This window comes from Callospermophilus lateralis, chromosome 6 (assembly GCF_048772815.1).
Source record: "Callospermophilus lateralis isolate mCalLat2 chromosome 6, mCalLat2.hap1, whole genome shotgun sequence".
In the NCBI taxonomy this organism is placed as follows: domain Eukaryota; kingdom Metazoa; phylum Chordata; class Mammalia; order Rodentia; family Sciuridae; genus Callospermophilus; species Callospermophilus lateralis.
In genome coordinates, this window is record NC_135310.1 from 128,427,262 (window position 1) to 128,445,992 (window position 18,731).

At 38.4% G+C, this 18,731-nt stretch overlaps 1 protein-coding gene across 1 annotated transcript; it reads right to left on the bottom strand.

The window, feature by feature from the left end:
• Window positions 1-1,653: 1,653 nt before the first annotated feature.
• LOC143401508 (tripartite motif-containing protein 26-like) lies at window positions 1,654-11,532 on the bottom strand. The gene is made up of 7 exons (XM_076859066.1): window positions 11,092-11,532; window positions 8,021-8,116; window positions 7,582-7,812; window positions 6,829-6,851; window positions 4,735-4,850; window positions 2,977-3,009; window positions 1,654-2,539 (listed from the first exon to the last, which is right to left on the bottom strand). The coding sequence occupies exons 1-7, from the start codon at window positions 11,530-11,532 to the stop codon at window positions 1,848-1,850; spliced, it is 1,632 nt and encodes a 543-aa protein (XP_076715181.1). The 3' UTR covers window positions 1,654-1,847.
• Between the last annotated feature and the right edge of the window lie 7,199 nt (window positions 11,533-18,731).

The window sequence follows — 18,731 nt, forward strand, 5'->3', positions numbered from 1 at the left end:
ATGCTTTTATAAAGCATTGTCTTTTTCATTATTTAGTTATAAGCATTCTTTATATATTCTGGGCATTTCCCTATATATACATTAATTTTTTCTTTCTATGGTTTGCATATTCTTCCATACCCATGTCTTAGTCTGTTTATGCAGCATTAAAAAAATAGACCAGGTAATTTATTTTTTTTTTAATTTGTTTTATTTATTACAGTTCTGGAGGTTGTAAAGTACGAGATCAAAATGCCAGCATTGGTGTCTATTTTTTGCTGCTCTCAGCTTCCACTGCTGCTCTCAGTTTCCATCTGTATTTCCCTGTTGTCTTGCTAAATTCTGACCCTGTTCATTTCTACTTATGCACATTTTGTTTCACATTTTTCTCTAACCAAAATCATTGGAACATATTTTGCATCTTTAACTCATAAAATCTGTTCCCTTGGGTCCTGCAAGTTAAACATGAACTGAGATGTAATAGAATATGCTAGTTAGAATTTGTGGCTATATGTTATATGAAAACCTCTGGTTGTAAATTGCTTTGTCCCTGCTATATCAAGAGTTTGACCATACAGTGTTGACAATCCACTTCTACTTGATTATATTGATGAATGTAGACATAGCATACAGTAATTTTGTATTTTTCAACAAAGCATTCTTATACAACTGAATTATCAGAGCTAATTTCTACATCCTGGTAGTAATGGCTTTATTAGAAGAGGAAGAAACACCCAAACTAGCATGGTTGTTCTATCACTGGAACCATGCTCTTAGACTTCCAAGCCTCCAGAATCATAAGCCAAATAAACTTCTTTATAAATCACCTAGTCTCAGTATTTTGTTACAGCAACAGGAAACAGACTAAGACACTCTCCATTTCTTGAAAGATGAAAAGTAGATTATACTCATATGTGTTGTATTGTATTGACATTGTGATTATCCCAAGATCCTCTCAATTTCTGATGACTCCCACCTCCTCCATCCTGTCACTGCAACTCCCTTCACTGACTAGTACTCAAGCTCTTGTGGAAGAACAGTAGCAACTCCAGAATTTATAAATGGGTGGACAAAGGTATCCCTCCCTCTTTGCACTCTACTTTCCCAATATGTTTAATTGGTTTCTCTTCTGCTAAAATTATCCAGATTTGTTTTCTGCTTTAAGCTACGACTATTAATTTATCTTTAAGCTAAATACTTATTTCTACCATCTCAAAACCCAGCTGACATAAGACATACTCCAAGGCAGTTATTTCCAAAAACTCAGGTATATTGAACTTTACATAATTCTCTCCCCCTTCTTATTATAAAATTTGAAAAAGACACTATAAATAAATTACAAATTTCCACTAATACATAATACATCTCACAATGTTTAATCATGAAATGCCTGATAAAGTATGATTTGCATCAAAATATTTACTGTTTTCCCAGCTGCTTAGGAAACTAGCAGAAACAATAATGAGACAGGAAAGGCTCTTGAGAAATCCATATGGATGTTGTAATTAATTAGCATTAATAGTAGAGGTTGCAATTCCATGACCCAGGCATTTGTCCCATACATTTGTCTCAGTGGCAGACAAAGACAAGGACCAAATCAAAGACAATGGAAGAAATGATTAATAATAGCATACACTTTAATAAATACTTTAAAGCAATTATAATCTTTGCACTGCAGATCAAGTATTATCAGTTCCATTTTAGAAACAAAGCAGAGAGGGCAGAACACTCCTGAGGCTACCATACTGTTTCAGTCACCTAAGGGATTCAGAAATCCAGCAGGTCTAGCCAAAGTAGAAAATTAGGAATGATGTAGAGGAAAAAGAGATAAATGAAAAAACTAAGGACTGTGCCCAGGAGATTTCCTCTCAGGGTCTCAGTGTAAGTCTAGATCTCATGCAATTAAGCCATAAAAAAGGAAAAATTCTCCCAGTAAAGGAAGATGAGAATTCATAGATAAACTCTTGGGTTCTAGCATTTGTAAAGGTGACCTTCCCTCCATCATAATCCAAGGCAATGCCAATCTGCCTTGGACAGTAGGACAGTATCTGGAAAGGTTCAGAGTTTGTACATATAGAGACCCCTGCTGAAGACAGCTGTAGAGTCCAGAATCCCTCCTCAGGGGTGAAGGCCAGGAACCCTCTTCTCACCACTGACTCTCTTGCCACCCCCAACAAGCAGAATTTCGGCCATATTCCATTTTCCTGAGACCATTCTTCCTCCAACTCTTCGCTCTCATTTCTGTATCCAGGAGAACTATATCCATCAGTGATTCCTATGAACCCACCAAGATAGCTACTGCCAAACACATCTCTGGCTCCACCTCTGTATTTCATTGCTTCTTCTTCCTCCTCTGCTCCCCACCAGATCCTATCCACTTTCACTTCCCAGTACACTTTGCCCCAGGTGAAGCCCTTACTGCCCAGCACACCAGGCTCAGGATCAAATCGCTGACCATGTTGGTATTTGTTCATCCACAAGCCAGTGAATATCATACTTTTCCCATTTGGAGACACTGAGAGGTAGCCATTGGCTGTCTGAGAATTCAGGACGATCCTCACTGTGGGAACAAGGGGAGACAGGTGTGGCATCCTACAAGATATTGAAGGAGATCTTTCCCATGGGTTCAGGAGCCCTTCTGACATGGCCTCCTTTGGGGATCAGGGCCTCAGACCTTTTGCTCATACTTCCACTAGCTCCTCTATCTAGAAAGTGCAGGGAATGTGGGGAGAAAATTCAAGGGCACAGGCAGTGTGATAAAACCTCAGAAAAAGAGAGAGACTGTGATCATTATAGCTGGGGAAATCTTTCTTTAAATATTTGTGAGTTTGAAATTTGGCAAGTCAGGTAAAGAATTTAGGTAGATTAGCCACCATGAAGACCTATTTAAAGAGATGGGCCACAAGGAAAAGAGCTTCACAGGGAAAGTGCAATTTGAGTTTGGAAAGTTCACTTTGAAGAAAAAAAATCAGAAAATAATCCCTTCCAACTACTTACTTGTTTTATATTCCAGATCCCTCAACAATTTTCCTGGAAGGAACAAAAAGATAGTAAGAGATTCTGACACCACCTCTTTCTAAGTCAAATTCTGTTATTGTTGGCTAATACCACTTTAAAAGGTGAAAAGGAACCATGAAAACTCAAGTGAAATAGAGAAACCTTACCCAGAGTTGTACTTTCAAAAGTGGCTCATTCAAGTACCCATCCCAACATCTGCCTAAAGTACATAGTGCTTCATTAAAGAGCACTTGAACCATATTCTCTATTGTTTAATGAGGTCCTCAACTGTGATACCTTAATCATTTTTTCTCTACTCTCAAATATAATTCTGAGATTCATTCTCCCAATATGTTTCTTTTAAATTTTTTATTAGTTTAATTATATATAATATTAGGGTTCATTTTGGCATAATTACACAAGCATGGAATATAACTTGCTCTTGTTCAGTCCCTAGGACTTCCCCTTTCCCTTCCCGCCTCTCCCTGTTCCCTTCCCTCTAGTCTTCTACTGATCTTTCTTCTACTTACTTAGTTCTTTTTCTTTCTTTTTTTTTTTTAATGGTGCCTTGTGGATATATATGAAGGCCAATCTGTTTTTAAATTTTTTAAATTTCTAATTAAGGTAAAAGACACATGACATAAAATGTATCATCTTTACCATTTGTAAATTTTATGTTTCAGTAGTGTTAAGAATATTTACATTATCATGCAACCACTTTCTAGAACTTTTCCCATCTTGCAAGACTGACACTCTATAGCTATTAAATAACAACTTTTCATTTTCCTCTCCTCTGCACCTCCTGGCAATGACCATTTCACTTTCTGTTTCTAGGAATTTGACTATATTAGATATCTCATGTAAGTGGAATTATATAGTATTTGTCCTTTATGTGACAGATTGTTCCACTTAACAAAATGGCCTCAAGTTTCATCCACCTGTCTGAATTTCTTTCTGTTTGGCTTAATAATATTCCAAGGTGTGTGTGTGTGTGTATACACACACACACACACACACACACACACACATACACACACACACAGAGTTTTCTTATCCACCAATGGACCCTTGGGTTACTCCATTTCTTTGCTATTATGAATATGCACATAGATATGCAAATATCTATTTGTGATCCTGCTTTCAGTTCTTCAGGATATTTATCAAAACATGCAATGAATGGAGCATACAGAATTTTTTTTCTTTTTGGAGAAACAATCATACCATTTTCCTTGGCCTTCCAATGTTTTTCACGTTTTAGATAGTATTTTTTGAATTAACTCCAAGACCTATTAACTAACATTCTACCTTAGTCTAGGTATCATTTTTCAACTGTCATGGGAAAGACGTCCTGGTTTGGACTTAAATTCCCTCTCCAATATCCCTGCCTGGTATAAGTGACCTATACAAGAATAAGGAATGCTAAAAAGCTAAGGCCAAGTAGGGTGCAGTGGCACATGCCTGTAATCCCAGTGACTTGGGAGGCTAAGGCATGAGGATTGTGAGTTCAAAGACAGCCTCAGCAGTTTAGAAAGGCACTTACCAACTCAACGAAACCCTATTTCTAAGTAAAATACAAAAAAGGGCTTAGGATGTGGCTCAGTGATTAAGCACCCCTGGGTTCAATCCTCAGTATCAAATAAATAAATAAATAAATAAATAAATAAATAAATAAATAGCTAAGGCCAGAATCAAAACCCAATAAAACACTAAGAAAAAGTTTTCTAGGCTCAGAGCCCCTTTCTTCACCCATTCCATTACCATGGAATCCTCTCAGGCCTTTCTCTAAAGAAAGAATTTTATCAGAAAATTCTTCTGCTCGCTTTTTGATTGCAGGACTGATGGGCTTTTCAATCCAGAACTTCTTCCGGGGATACCTAGAGAAAGTAGAATCATGGTGGAAACCACTGGAAGAAAGACATGTATGGCCACTGTCACCACATACAAGGCATACTAGTGACAGCACAATTAGTGAATGCTCCAAGGAGTCAATTCCAACATGAGAGTCAAAGGGTAAAATTTACAGAGTTCTGAAGAAGGGCCACAACCCAAGTGTTCTCTACCAATAAATATATCATTTATGTGTGATGTTAAGAAAAAAGAGCCGGGGCTGGGGATGTGGCTCAAGCGGTAGCACGCTCGCCTGGCATGCGTGAGGCCCGGGTTCGATCCTCAGCACCACATACAAACAAAGATGTTGTGTCCGCTGAAATGAATAGATATTTAAAAAGATTCTCTCACTCTGTCTCTCTCTCTCTCTCTTTAAAAAAAAAAAAAAGAGCCATTTTCTACATTGGAGCTCTTTGAAACATACTATTAATGTTACAACTTCTAAAGAAATTGCTTGATGATATATACCAGATAAAGAAAATTAAAGTACCAATTTTAATTTCAGAAAATTTTAAAGCTTTTAATTGAAAACTAAGATAAATTGGCTGGACATGTAGCTCAGTGGTTGAGTGTTGCATCTCATGCACAAGGCCCTAGGTTAGATCCTCAGGTCCACCAAAACAAAAACAAAAAACAAAACCCCTAAATCATTAAAATTAAGATAAAGCTGGAAAGAGATACTTAAGTTAACTATAAATTGAAAGGAATCTGAGGTTTTGATCTTACTATTATATAGGGTTGAATTTAAGGCAGAAAAAATATTAAACAAGACAACAAAAGGTAGTTTACATTACCTAAGGATTATAATCCACAATTAAGATATAACTCTTCTTAAAGACCATACAGAATAAAAATAGCAAAACATAAAATGAAGTGGGGTATGATGATGCACATCCAATCCCAATTACTCAAGAGGCTAAGGCAGGAGGTCAAAATTTTGAGGCCAGCATGGGCAACTTAGTCATACTTTCTTAAAATTTAAAAAAATAAAAAGTAATTCAGTGGTAGGTACAAGCGCCCTCTGGTATCAGTTCCCAGTACTGCAAATTTAAAAAAGAAGAAAGAAAAGAAGCAAAACCAAAATTTACATTGCACATAAAAAAAATCCAAAAAGTGGGAAAGTCTATTAATAGCAAATTACATATTTCAAGGCAAGAAGTATTACCCATTTTTGTCACCCTAGTTGCTTACATAATTACTTGTCTTTAATATATTTAGTTTCCCCTGTTAGGATCTGGTAACCTACCTCATTACCCTCTTTTCTACCCAATGTCTGGTCCACAGTATATGCTCAGTATATGTGAATAGTCCATTATGTTTCTGGAGATGAGCTGCGCATTAGCAAAATGCCTGACTCTGAATCTCTGCCTAAATCTTCTGTGTAAGTTTTGTTGTTGTTCTCGGCAGGGGATTGAACTCGGAGCCTCAAACTTACTAGGTAAACACTCTACCACCGAGCTACATCCCCAGCCCAGATGTTAAGTTTTTAACAGACATTTCCTCAGACTCAATGCCAGAGAGTCATCATCCTGTGATACATAGAAGTGTCCTCTTCCTACACTCAGAGCAAAGGAAGCCATCACGACCAAGCAAGGAGGATGATCTGATGGTGAAATGTGTTCTACAGAGTATGGAGGAAACTACAGCCAAAAGTTGCAGCTGAGAACTAGGGAGGAATTGAAAAGAAAAACAGAAACTGAGTTTTAGAAATGGACATAGATTCTAAATATTCTGTAATTCTCTTCTATAACCGCCTCCCATTTCATTTCTACCTCAGCCCACTCCCATCTTAACATGTTCTATGACAATAATTTTTCTATAACTGCCTCTCCAATTCCATGCAATGCATTTCAACTATGCTACCTGAAGAACTTCTAAGAAGTCCTCTTCTAGACCTTGTGAAATTTTAATAAATTAAAAGTAGAGAAGAGAAAACAAAGTGCTTTTTAAATAAGAAGCACTTACCTGCTTATTATGTCACTGGGGTCCTGGAAAAGAAGAGAACACAAACACTATCATGGAAGGAAAGTCCTCAGGAGCCATCAGCAGTCCCTGTGGGACCCCTGGGGAGCAGGTTCACAACAGGACCATACAGGGAGTTAATGTGATGGGCTTGAAACTGCTCTACTCTCCACTGCAGAAGCAGTTTACAGGGATACATACTTCTCCCTCCTTTCCTCCCTTTTCAGTTCTACTTTCTTCCCACCAGGAAAACTTCCTTGATTAATAGATAATAGTCTATCTATTAAGACTCTGTTATCTTCAGGTTAAGACTGAAATCTAAGCCTGTCTTGGTAGACCTCTGTTCAGTTGGCCCCATCTTACCCACCTCTTCTTCCCTTCAATTTCTTTCTCACTTCAACTGTCTCCTCTAGAAAAGTAGCTCCCTCACTCTGTCCCCTTCCTGTCTTCTTATCTATCTCCCTCTTCCTACCTTCCTCAGCACCTGCACCCACCTCCCATACAAGTTTATTATCACATTCATTTCTCTATGGCCAACCACTGCACCCACACCCCTTGCCAAGGGAGGGGACAGTACAGTCTCCTGCAATTTAGAGCTTATAATCCACTGGCTGGCTGATTAACTTGTTAAAGAACTCAATAAATCAGAATAAACCCTTGTCTCTCCTCACCCCTCCTCCAAGTCTCTTATTAATGGAGAGGCAACACCACAGTTTGGGGCAAATTGATTTAGATACAATTTAGGTGGTCCCTCACCTGCAAAAGTTCCAGTGCTGGCTGCCGAACCTTCTTCTCTAATTCAGAAATCAAAGTCCCAAGCCGGACCACCTCCTCTGAGCCTTTAGTTATATGGCTGCTCCTCCCTTCTGTGAGCTCTTGCTCCATCCCCATCAGCAAGTCCAACAGGAACTGTTCCCTTTCTCTCAAGAACTGATGGCCCTGTTCAAACACTGTTACAATATCTTGCCTGTGGCCCTGGAATTTTGTCTATAGTAAATGTAGAAAGAGAATGATTTCTTCTGAGAGGTCAGAAAACACTAGAACATGTGTAAGATCTTTAGGGATGAGTTCAGAACAGGAATCCCTTCAAACACCTCCCCGCTTCTTAATCCCCTCCAAAATCACACACACACCCCTCTCCCACAGAACATTCTCCTTCTGTGTACACAGAACATTCCCTGGAGATTTCTCTTACGAGCAGGGCCTGAATCTCATCTTCTCCTGTAGACTGAAAATTCTGAATTCTATCCCTGTCTCCCTTCAGAATCTTCAGATGATTTAGAATTTTACCCTATGGAAATAAACATGAATAATCTCAAGATTAAGATGAAAATAACATATTGCAAGGCCCTGGGTTCAATCCCCAGTACCACCAAAAAAAAAAAAAAAAAAAAGAAAGAAGAAAATGACCTAAAAATAAAAGAGAGATGAAAAGTGATTCCATAGTAAAATCAGATAGCATTTGACCTTATATACTACAATCAAAAGCAATTTCTTAAAAGTAAAAATAAAAGAATAATCTATTATTATAACTATTAAGACTTATGGTATAGTTTTTATTCATATTTACAGGGTTCTTTTCCACCAAAAAAACGCAGAAAATTTAAATAAAAATCCATTAATAATATGAAAATAGAAGAAAATCAATATAAAAAGTGAAGGAAAGTATACATGCTGTTTTAGCCCATTTTCTATCACTATAACAAACCATCAAAGGCTGTATTACTTTATAAAGAAAAGAGTTTCATTATCTCACAATTCTGAAGGTTCACGGGCAGAGCATTGGCATCATCCCAGCTCTGATAAAGACCTCATGGTGATGGCATCACAATGGCAGCAGCACATGTGAGAGATCAAATCACCACACAGAAAGCCAGAATTCAGTAAGAGGCTAGTTAAACAAGTTTAGCAAAATTAGGATCTATATCTTAAAAGTCCACCACCTCCCAATATTGCTACACTTGAGGACCAAGCTCCGAACACAAGAACCTTGGGGGACAAACTATATCATATCCTAACACCAAATTATGTAAAGAATGATTTAATTAGTTTTAAGTTTCCTGTGAGCCAAGGAGAAAAGGAAAACAATGAGTTGCATCATTTTTCTTTAATAGACAAGAGAAAATACTCTAGTCTGTCAGAGAAAATGATATTTTCCCTAGAATTAAATTCTGAATGAAAACTTATACTGAAGATTTACACTAGAAAGAAACACTATCTTCAAAAATATTTTTAAGATGATTACATGCTGAAGAACACACAATGTGAAGCTATATACTTAAGAGGGCTGATAATCTATATTGCTGATTGAGACCTGATACAAATGCCTCAAAAACCAACACATACAGGTATTGGGATAGACTTATTAGCATAAAATCTGTGGAAACTGGCAAGTGTGAATATGTCCCCCAAAGCTCATGTGTTAGAAACTTAACCCTGAAGGAGTGTGAAGAGATGGTACTTTTAAAAGGGAATTAGTCTTGAGGGCTCTGCTCTTGTGAATGAATTAATGTCATTTTTTACGGGAGCAGGTTTGCTGTCACTGGAATAAGTTCCTCATAAAAGGGTGAGTTTGGTCTTGCCCACCCTTTTCCCCCCTTGTGATGCTGATGCCTTTATTTTGTTTAATGCAGCAAGAAGACCCACACTAGATGCTGTTACCTTGATCTTGGCCCCCAGCTTCCAAAACCAATGGCCAATAAACTTCTGCTCATTATAAATTGCCTAGTTCATAGTATTTTGTTACAGCAGCACAAAGTAGACCAAGACAAAAACAATCAGTTTTATTATCCAAATTCAAGAATTGAGTCACCACCAGGTGTGGTGGTGCACACCTATAATCATAGTGGCTCAGGAGGCTGAGGCAGGAGGATCACAAGTTCAAAGCCAGCCTCAGCAACATAGTGAGGCCCTAAGTAACTTAACAAGACCCTGTCTCAAAATAAAAAGGATTTGGGATATAACTTAGTAGTTAAGCACCCTTTGGTTCAATCCCTGAGAACTAACTCTCTCTCTCTCTCTCTCTCTCTCTCTCTCTCTCTCTCTCTCTCTCTTTTAGTACTGAGGATTGAACACAGGGGTCCTTAACCACTGAGTCAGATCCCCAACCCTTGTTTTCTAATTTTATTTTGAGACAGGATCTCGCCAAGTTGCTTAGGGCTTTGCTAAACTGCTGAGGCGCTTTGAACTCTGGAGCCTCCTGCCTCAACTTCCCAAGCTACTAGGATTACAGGTGTGTAATCTAGCCCAAGAACTCCCCATACTAAAATATTTGGACTATCATACCTGTTATAAGGGATGTTATTTTAAAAAAAAAGATAACAAGTATTGGCAAAAATGTAGAGAAAAGAGAATATTGATACATTGTTGGTCAGAATATATATTGGTATAGCCATTTCTTTAAAAAAAGTATAAACGTTTCTCAAAAACTAAAAATAAAAATTACTATATTATCTGACCACCCACTTCATCATATTTATCCAAAGGAAGTATAATCATAATCTCCAAAAGATATCTTCATTCCCATTTCTCTGTGGCATTATTCACAAGAGCCAAGACATGGAATCAACCTAAGTGTCTACTCATGGATGAATGGATAAAGAAAATGTACCATATGCATACAATGAAATATTAATTAGCCTTAATAAAGAAGAAAATCCTGCCATTTATGATAACATGGATGGGCTTGAAGGACATTACACCCAGGGAAATAAGTCAGATCCGGAAAGCAAATATGACAATATTCCACTTGTACATGGAATCTAAAATGATCAAACTCATAAGCAGAGAACAGAATGATAGTTGCCAGAGGTAGGTGGAGGAAAAATGGGAAGTCAAAGGGAACAAAGAATTACAACAAGATATATAACTTCTGGAGATTTGTTAAACACCATAATGTCTAAAGCTAACAAAATTGTGTTGTCTACTTAAAATAACAAAATGGGCAAATCACATGATAAGTGATCTTCTCCAAACACATACACACACACACACACACACAAATAAATAAATAAATAACCAATGATAATAAAGGGGACATAAATAACCTTTAGGAAGTGATCAAATATGTTTGTAGCCTTGATGTTGGTGATTTCTCAGATGTACACTTATCCCCAAACTTATTGATTTATGCACACTGAATATGTACAGCTTTCTACGTGTCAATCATACCTCAATAAAGTGGTGTAAAAATTTGACCCTATCCTGAAGGAATGGTAGAACTTTCTTGGCTACAAGAACAGACCTGTGTTTCAACCAGATTCTTACCCGATAAGGCTGTGCAGCCTTCTCCAGAAGAACAGCAGCATGGTGCCTGTGCTCCCGAGACTCCCGACACATCACACACAGAATCTGCTGGTCATCTTTGCAGTAGTAATGCAGCTTCTCCAGATGTCGCCCACACAGCTTCTCTGCTCTTTGCTCAGGTGATCTTTCCTCTCTGGGTTGTCTCTCCTCATCTACTTTCATCCTCCAGATGTTCTCCACCAAACTGGCCATCTGCCATACATGGCGGATATTCTCTTTCTTAAAAGCTGTCTTGCAGAGAGAACAATATAATGGCTGCCTAGAAGATTCACAGACCTTAATGATGCAGTGATAGCAAAAGACATGACCACAGTCAATGGTCACTGGCTCTCTCAAGTAGTCAAGGCAGATGGAGCACAGCACCTCATCCTCCAGGTTTCTCAGAGGGGAGGCGGCAGCCATGATCACTATGCTCAGGACCTGCAGAGTTCCCTCTTGAGGTGGGGAATCACTTTCTAAGAAGACGAAGATAAAATGGAAGCTGTGGGTTTAATAAACATCAAAATGGAAATGTGAGAAAATGTTTTTTATTTTTTTATGTTCAGATTGTTCCCCACTTTTTTTCTCAAAATCCAAAGCTCCTTCCAGAACACTAGTTAGGACAAGTTCTGGCCTGCAAACTTAGATGTTACACAGGCAGCTTGTTCTGGTGTAATATTTCAAAGGAAGCTCAGATACTAAGAAAGTCAAGGCTCCTATGTTTTCTCTTACATGTAAAAGCTAAAAAAAAAAGAGGAAGAAGAGGGAGTGAATCTCATGAAAATAGAAGAGAAACAAGCAGTGTAGGAAGGGGAGATAATGAGAAACAAAATTGGCAGAATTATATTGTTTTTATTATGTAACAATGAATCCAACTATTATATATAATTCTAATAAGCCAGAAAACCCCATTTCTAAAAATAAAATAAAATTAATAAAACCTAGAAAATTATTGACCTTTGAAATTCTATCAAGGTTCTAAAATCATGTCATTAGAACTCCAGAAGAGGAGAAAGAAATTGGTAAAGAAAAAAATATTTAAAGAAGAATGGCTGAAATTTCCCAAATATGACATGACCTAAATTTATGTCAAGAAGTTTAGCAAATGCCAATTGACAATTTGGTCAATTGACAATTTCTAGGAAAAGCACCTGAGATACATCAAAACCAAGCTGCTACAAACCAGAAACAAAGAAAAAAATCTTGAAAGCAGACAGAAAAAAATGACATTACATCAAGGGGGAAACTATTCAAATGTTATTCTCTATTCAATCATATTTCTCATTAGACTCCACAGAGGTCAGAAAACATGGGAAAATTATAAACTGCTGGAGAGAAAAAAATGTAAATTCAGATTTGTGTACCAGCAAAAATATTCTTCAGGAATAAAAGCAGTTTCAGGTGAAGAAAATATGTCACCAGCAAACCTGCCATAAAAGAACTGCTAATTGAAGTTCTTCAGGCTGTCAACAAATGATACCAAAGGGAAATTTGGAACTTGAGAAATGAAGGAAGAACAACAAAAGTGGTAAAATTTTGCATAAATTACCTATTTTATACCTAGGAAGTTCTTTAAAATATTAAGGACTATTGGAAGCAAAAAAAAATACAACATAAAATCATTGAGATGATGTTCACATATATAATATGAGATGTAATACAGAAGACAACTAAAGGAAAAGGGACCTATGTAGTTGTAGGGCTTCTACATTTTACTTAAAGTCTGAAAGTATACTATGAAAAGTAACACAGAGACCATCTATTAGAAACCATCTATTATAAATGCCAACAAGGAAATTAACTTGAAATACTAAAAAATTTTCAAATAAACCAAAAGAAAGCAGAAAAAGGGAAACAGAAAGTAAAAAAAAAAAAAAAAAAAAAAAAGGATGAAGAAGAAATAATAAAATGGTGGGTCTAAATTCAACAAGACCAATAGTTACATTTGAACTGGAGGTGTAGCTCAGAGATAACATGCTTAGTGTGGGAAGCCGTTCTCGTGATTGGGCACCTCCCTGATTGGGTGTGAGGCGTTCTGGCTAAATTGTGTCGGAACTAATCCCCACCCTCTCTAGGTGCAAGAGCCCATCCGTGTGGGGGTGTGACTGACCATTGACCCTGAGACCAATCACTGACCCTGACCTTGGAATGCTGTCCCCCTCGACCTTCATTGGATGGAATTTTCCCCTGAATTTCTTGTTCCCCAATAAAAGGCCACTCCCTGGCATGCTCTCTCTGTCTCTCTTGCTAGTCTGTGTAAACCTTGGTGCCCCATGGGGTGGCTCAAGGCAGGAGCCAGAGGGGAGAGCCGTCTCAGACCTGGTCAAAGAAAAAGTTAAATTGAGTTTTGTGTGTTTATTTTGATCTCACTAGTTAACTTCTATGCTACGAACCTCTTGTATGAAGCTTGCGTGCTGGTTGCGCGGTGGAGCTTAGTGTGTGCAAGACATGGATTCAATACCTAGCACTAATAATAATAACAACAATAATGATTATTGTTATCATTATGAATGTCAACTATTAGAACATACCTATTAAAAGATGAAGGTTGTTAGATTAGTTTTTTTAAAAAAGACTAAACTATTTTCTATCTCCAGAAAACCCGTATTAAACATATTGATATTATAAACTAAAAATTAAAATACTAGAAAATTATGTTAGAATTTAGATTTATCCTTATAAATTGTACATCTAAAAAAAAAAAAAGCTTAAAGCTGAAGTAGCTATATTTATAAAGTAAACTTAGGACTGAGAAATCTTACCAAGGGTAAAAAAAGTCTATTACCTTATGATAAAATGATCAATTTTCCACAAAAACATTGTTATCTCAAATGTGTATGCAATTAACAACAGAGCACCAAAACTCATGAAGCAAAAACTGATAGAACTGAACAAGGGATGTAGCCCAGTGACGGAATACTTGCCTCATATGCACAAGGCCAGACCAGAAGTTCAATCACCAACACTGCAAAAACACACACACACACAGAGAAAAAAAAAAAAAAATCAGAATTGACTTAATCCAAAATAGACAAACCCAAAATTATCTTGGAGATTTCAACTCTTTTCCCTCAAAAATTGAGAAAAATCGGTAAAAAATCAATATAAATTTATGAAGACCTAAACAACACTATCAACTAACATAACCTAGACATTTACAAAATATTGTGCCCAATAAAAGCAAAATACTTTTTCTTTTCAAAATCACCTGGAATAGTCACAGAAAAGGACCATATTCTGGACCATAAAATAAACCTTAAACAATCTTACAAGAATTAAAATTATAGCAAGTATGTTCTTAAATCTTAATGGGATTAAACTAGAAATAAATAACAGAAAAATATTTAGAAAGTCCCCAAACATTTGTAAACAAGACACTTCTAAGTAAGTCATGAGTTGAAGAGAATCATGAAGGATGTTAGAAAGTGTTCTGAACTGAAGGAAAATAAAAACACAACATATAAAAATTTGTGAGATGCAGCTAAATTACTATTAGAGGGAAACTTATAGTATTACAAACCACACTCAACAAAGAAAGGTCTTTAATCAATTAACTAAGCTTTCATTTGAGGAAAATGAAACAAGAAAAGCAAATTAAACCCCCAAAAGGTGAGAGGCAGAAAATAAAGATAAAAGAATAAATTAATAAAAATCAAAAGCAGAAAAACAATAGAAAATTTCCAGGAAACTAAAAGGTTATTCTTTGAAAAGAGCAATAAAGTGACAAACCTCCAGCCAATATAACCAAGAAAAAATAAAAGCATAAATTACAAAAGGAATGAAAAAGGAGACATTACTAAAGACCCTCTAGATATTAAAAGGATAATAATATTAAAAAGAACATTTTGCCTGTATAGTCAACAACTTAAATGAAATGAAAAAAAATTCCTTTAAATATACAAACTACCAAGGATCAATTAAGAAAGAATAGCCTAAACAGCCTATTATCCATTAAAGAAATCAGAAAGTATATTTAAAATTTTCCCATGCAGAAAACTCCAGGCTCATATGAATTCACTAATGAATTTTACTATGCAATTAAAGAAGAAATAATGTCAATTTTCCACAAACATTTCCCTACTTCTCTTGTGAGTCCATCCATACCCTGACACACAAAAATAGTACAAAGATAGAACAAGAAAAGAAAACTACAGATGGCAATTCTTCATGAATATTTCTTAACAAAGTAATGGCAAATTGAATCCAAATATTTATCATGACCAAGTATAGTTTATCCAAAGAATGCAAGACTGGTTCAATCTTGTAAATGCAAAAATTGTAATTCACCACATCAACAACATAATTAAGAACAACAGTGTCTGGTCATCCCAAAAAGTGCAGAAATAAGAAGTTTTTACACAGTTCCACTTCTATTTATGATTTATGATTAAAAACTCATAGTCAATTAAGAATAAAACACCCTCAAAATAATAAAAGGGAGAACCATCATCAAAAATAATGAAAAAATATATCTCACAGCATACTTAATAATGAAAGACTAAATGTTGTTTCCCCTAAAGTAAAGAAAAAGACAAGAGGGGGCTGGAGTTGTGGTTCAGTGGTAGAGCACCGGCCTAGCACATGTGAGACTCCGGGTTGGATCCTTAGCACCACATTTAAAAAAATAATAATAATAAAGTAAAGGCATTGTGTCCATATACAACTAAAAAAAATTTTTTTTAAGAAAAAGACAAGAATGTTTATTTGTCCTTACCATTTCTTTTCAATCTCAAACTAAACGTCCTAGTTATTGTGCTAAGGCAAGAAAAATAAAAGGCATACAGATTGGAAATATTCATTGGAAGTATTCATTTACAAATAATATAATTGTCTACATTAAAATTCTAAATATTCTACAAAAATAGTAATAAACAAGCTTAACAAAACCACTAAACACAGAATCAGTATTTTAAAAATTGTACTTTTCTATACAAAACAAGTGAAAGTTAGATATTGTAATTTTTAAAAACAGCATCATTTACAATAGTAGCATAAAACATGAAATAGATAAACTTTATAAAATATGTAAAAAATTAATCAATAAAAATTTTAAAAAATAAAAGTTTTAACATGTCTCAGTTGAAGTTCTGAAGAATGAGAATGTCCTCCCCCACCACCCCACACCTGGTCTCTAGATGTTTGCAAAACTACCCTGAAAAACCCTGGGAAGACATATACCTCCACATTCCTTATTTAAGGCAATGGGGAAAAAAATTATCTTAGTGATGGTAATATATTCCCTTTGTAAACATCCCTCCCAACATTCCTGAAAGTTAAAGCACCATCTCTATTTATTACAAGATATAATCAAGTGAGATTGCAAAATTGTGAGAATTCAAACAGCCACTAAGGGTAGAAGCCAGAATCGGTTCTCCAGTCTGGTCTGTTCCTTTCCACAATTTGCCTCTCAGCCCTGAAGAGGCAAAATAAGGGTGAGTTTGGGGGCTATCCTGTTCCTTAACTCTATCATTGCCACAATAAACTGGGATTTTTTGTTGTTGTTGTTCTAATGGGCAGTTTTACTTGGCATGGTGAGTGCCTAAAAGTGGTTGGAAGGTGTCTTCAGATATACTTTTATATTTTTGTTTTGGTCTTTTGGAGTGAGTGACAACTGGCATTGAAAACAACAACAGATTTGTGCAATGGATCCTTCGGCTCTTTAGGTTAAACTATGGAAAAGGCCCAGGAGGTACCATAGTAGGGCTGTTCTTAGGACATCAGTTGGCCTTAATCCAGCCCTGAAGCCTGTCTCCCCCTCCACATCTCCCTAAAGGTGATAATATTAATAATCCCTGTTCTACGAGGGCTGCAGAAAGGATTAAATGAGATCAGGTAAGTGAAGATCATTTTGCAAGGCAAAATGCCCTACAAAATGTTTTTTTTTTACTTCCACCACAATAAATCAGAGCAAATGTATTGTTTTCAGCTGACATCCTGAGCCTCATGGGGATCCTTATTTTGCCCCCTGTATTTATTTCCCTTTGTCGGGGCCGCCACACTGCCCACTCAGGCCTGGTCCGCCCTCCCTCGGCCAGCCTGAGACAGAGGGACCGCGTGCTCGGTACCAGGGTGATCAGGGACGCCCTGGGTCACTCACTCTGCAGAAGCCTCTGCGATCACTCCAGAGCCCTCCAGGACAGCCCCGACCCTTCCTGCGCCTCCGCGACCCCAGGCCCTTGGGTCCACCGTTTGGTCCCTCTATGAAGCCTCCACCCCCTCATGCCAAGAACCGCAGCCGTTGCCCAGAGCCCCGCGCCTCGGCCTTCTGGCTCCTCGCGCTCGGGTCGCCTCTGAAAAATGCAGGTTGGCTGCGCCAAGGGAATTAGTGGGTTAATATGTTTTTACAGTAATTGCAGTTTGTACCGTGTTGTGACGCTCAACATTCCTATGAAGGGGGACACAAAGGCGCTAGTAGTCCCATTTTACAGATAAATTGAGGACAAGGCCAGTAACCCCGACAACACCAACAAGCTAAGATGGCGGAGCTCGAGAGGCCTCTGAGGGCTGTCAAGGGGAGCCCCGCGGTTGCCCACGCCCCTGGCCAAGTCTGGATTCCCGCACCAAGGGTCAAGTGGAGTTAGATTCTGTGGCAGAGGTTTTGTTTATCTGGTGTTAAGTGTTTCTGCCTGTTGAGGGCCGCGAACCTGGGTGGCGGCCGCTTCGCTGCTCCCCCGTCCTCCTCCGTGTCCCCGCCTTCCCTCGAGGTGGCCCGCCCCGTCTCCACCTCCCTCCGCAGCCCCGGCGGCGGCCGTCTCGCGCCGGGTGCAGCCTGCGAGCCGGGCCCGGGGATCCACGCTGCCCACGACGCCTCCTCCGGCGCAGGCTGAGGCGAGAGTGGGCCTAGTCCCCGGTCGGCTGGTGGCCAGGACATGCACCTGAAGATGAGCATGGAAATCGCCCGGCTTGCTAAGGTGAGGGGCGGGGCGAGGACGGAGGCTACCCTGTGCGCGCCAAACCGGCTCACCGCCTGCCTGGAGGGCGGCGAGGCCTGTCCGGGGTGAGCCCCAATAGCAGTCTGCAGTCGCCACCTCAGCCGAGCTGCTCCCAACAGACTCTTGCCTCCCGCAGCCAGCAGCCCTCTGCCAGGCACTGAAGGTCCCGCAAGCCTGCCGCCACCTTAGCTGGTGGCCAGCAAACTTCCAGCTGATTGGCTCCTCTGCGGTGAAGCTCATTGGGCTGTTTCCCCCCCCTCCCTTTCAGACCACGGAGCTGCTCATTGGGGGACTCTTTTGGCTCCGCCCATGCGACCCAGCCAATCTGCCTCAAGAGCGGGAAAATTGAAAATGACCTAAACGTTCTGGTTGAGTGTTCTGGCAGGAAGTGCAGAGGTGGCTGTTGGGCTCTAGGGGAATTCCTGGAGAGCTTGCCTGGTGCCAGGTGGGTTCTAAAAATAAAGTTCGTTCCTGCTTGACAAGTGGCTCTTGAATTGTGCCCAGCCAGACTGCCACATTTGGTAGCCTGTAGAGGGAATGACTGAGGGTAAGTGATAAGGTAAACTGCTCGCCCCTGAGGGTAGGGCGAGAGGATGGGTAGTCATTTTAAGATTCTTCTTTGGTTTTGTTTTAAGTTGCCTGAACTGGAGATGGGTGAGACTGAAAAAAAAAAAAAAAAAAAAAAAAAAC

Coding starts and splice junctions, on each gene's coding strand:
- LOC143401508 (XM_076859066.1), bottom strand. CDS start 11,532: ATGGCTGCCGCCTCCCCTCTGAGAAACCTGGAGGATGAGGTGCTGTGC. Junction 6,852..7,581: donor CAGCACTGGAACTTTTGCAG/GTGAGGGACCAC, acceptor CTTCTTTTCCAG/GACCCCAGTGACATAATAAG. Junction 4,851..6,828: donor CCCAGTGACATAATAAGCAG/GTAAGTGCTTCT, acceptor TACTTTCTCTAG/GTATCCCCGGAAGAAGTTCT.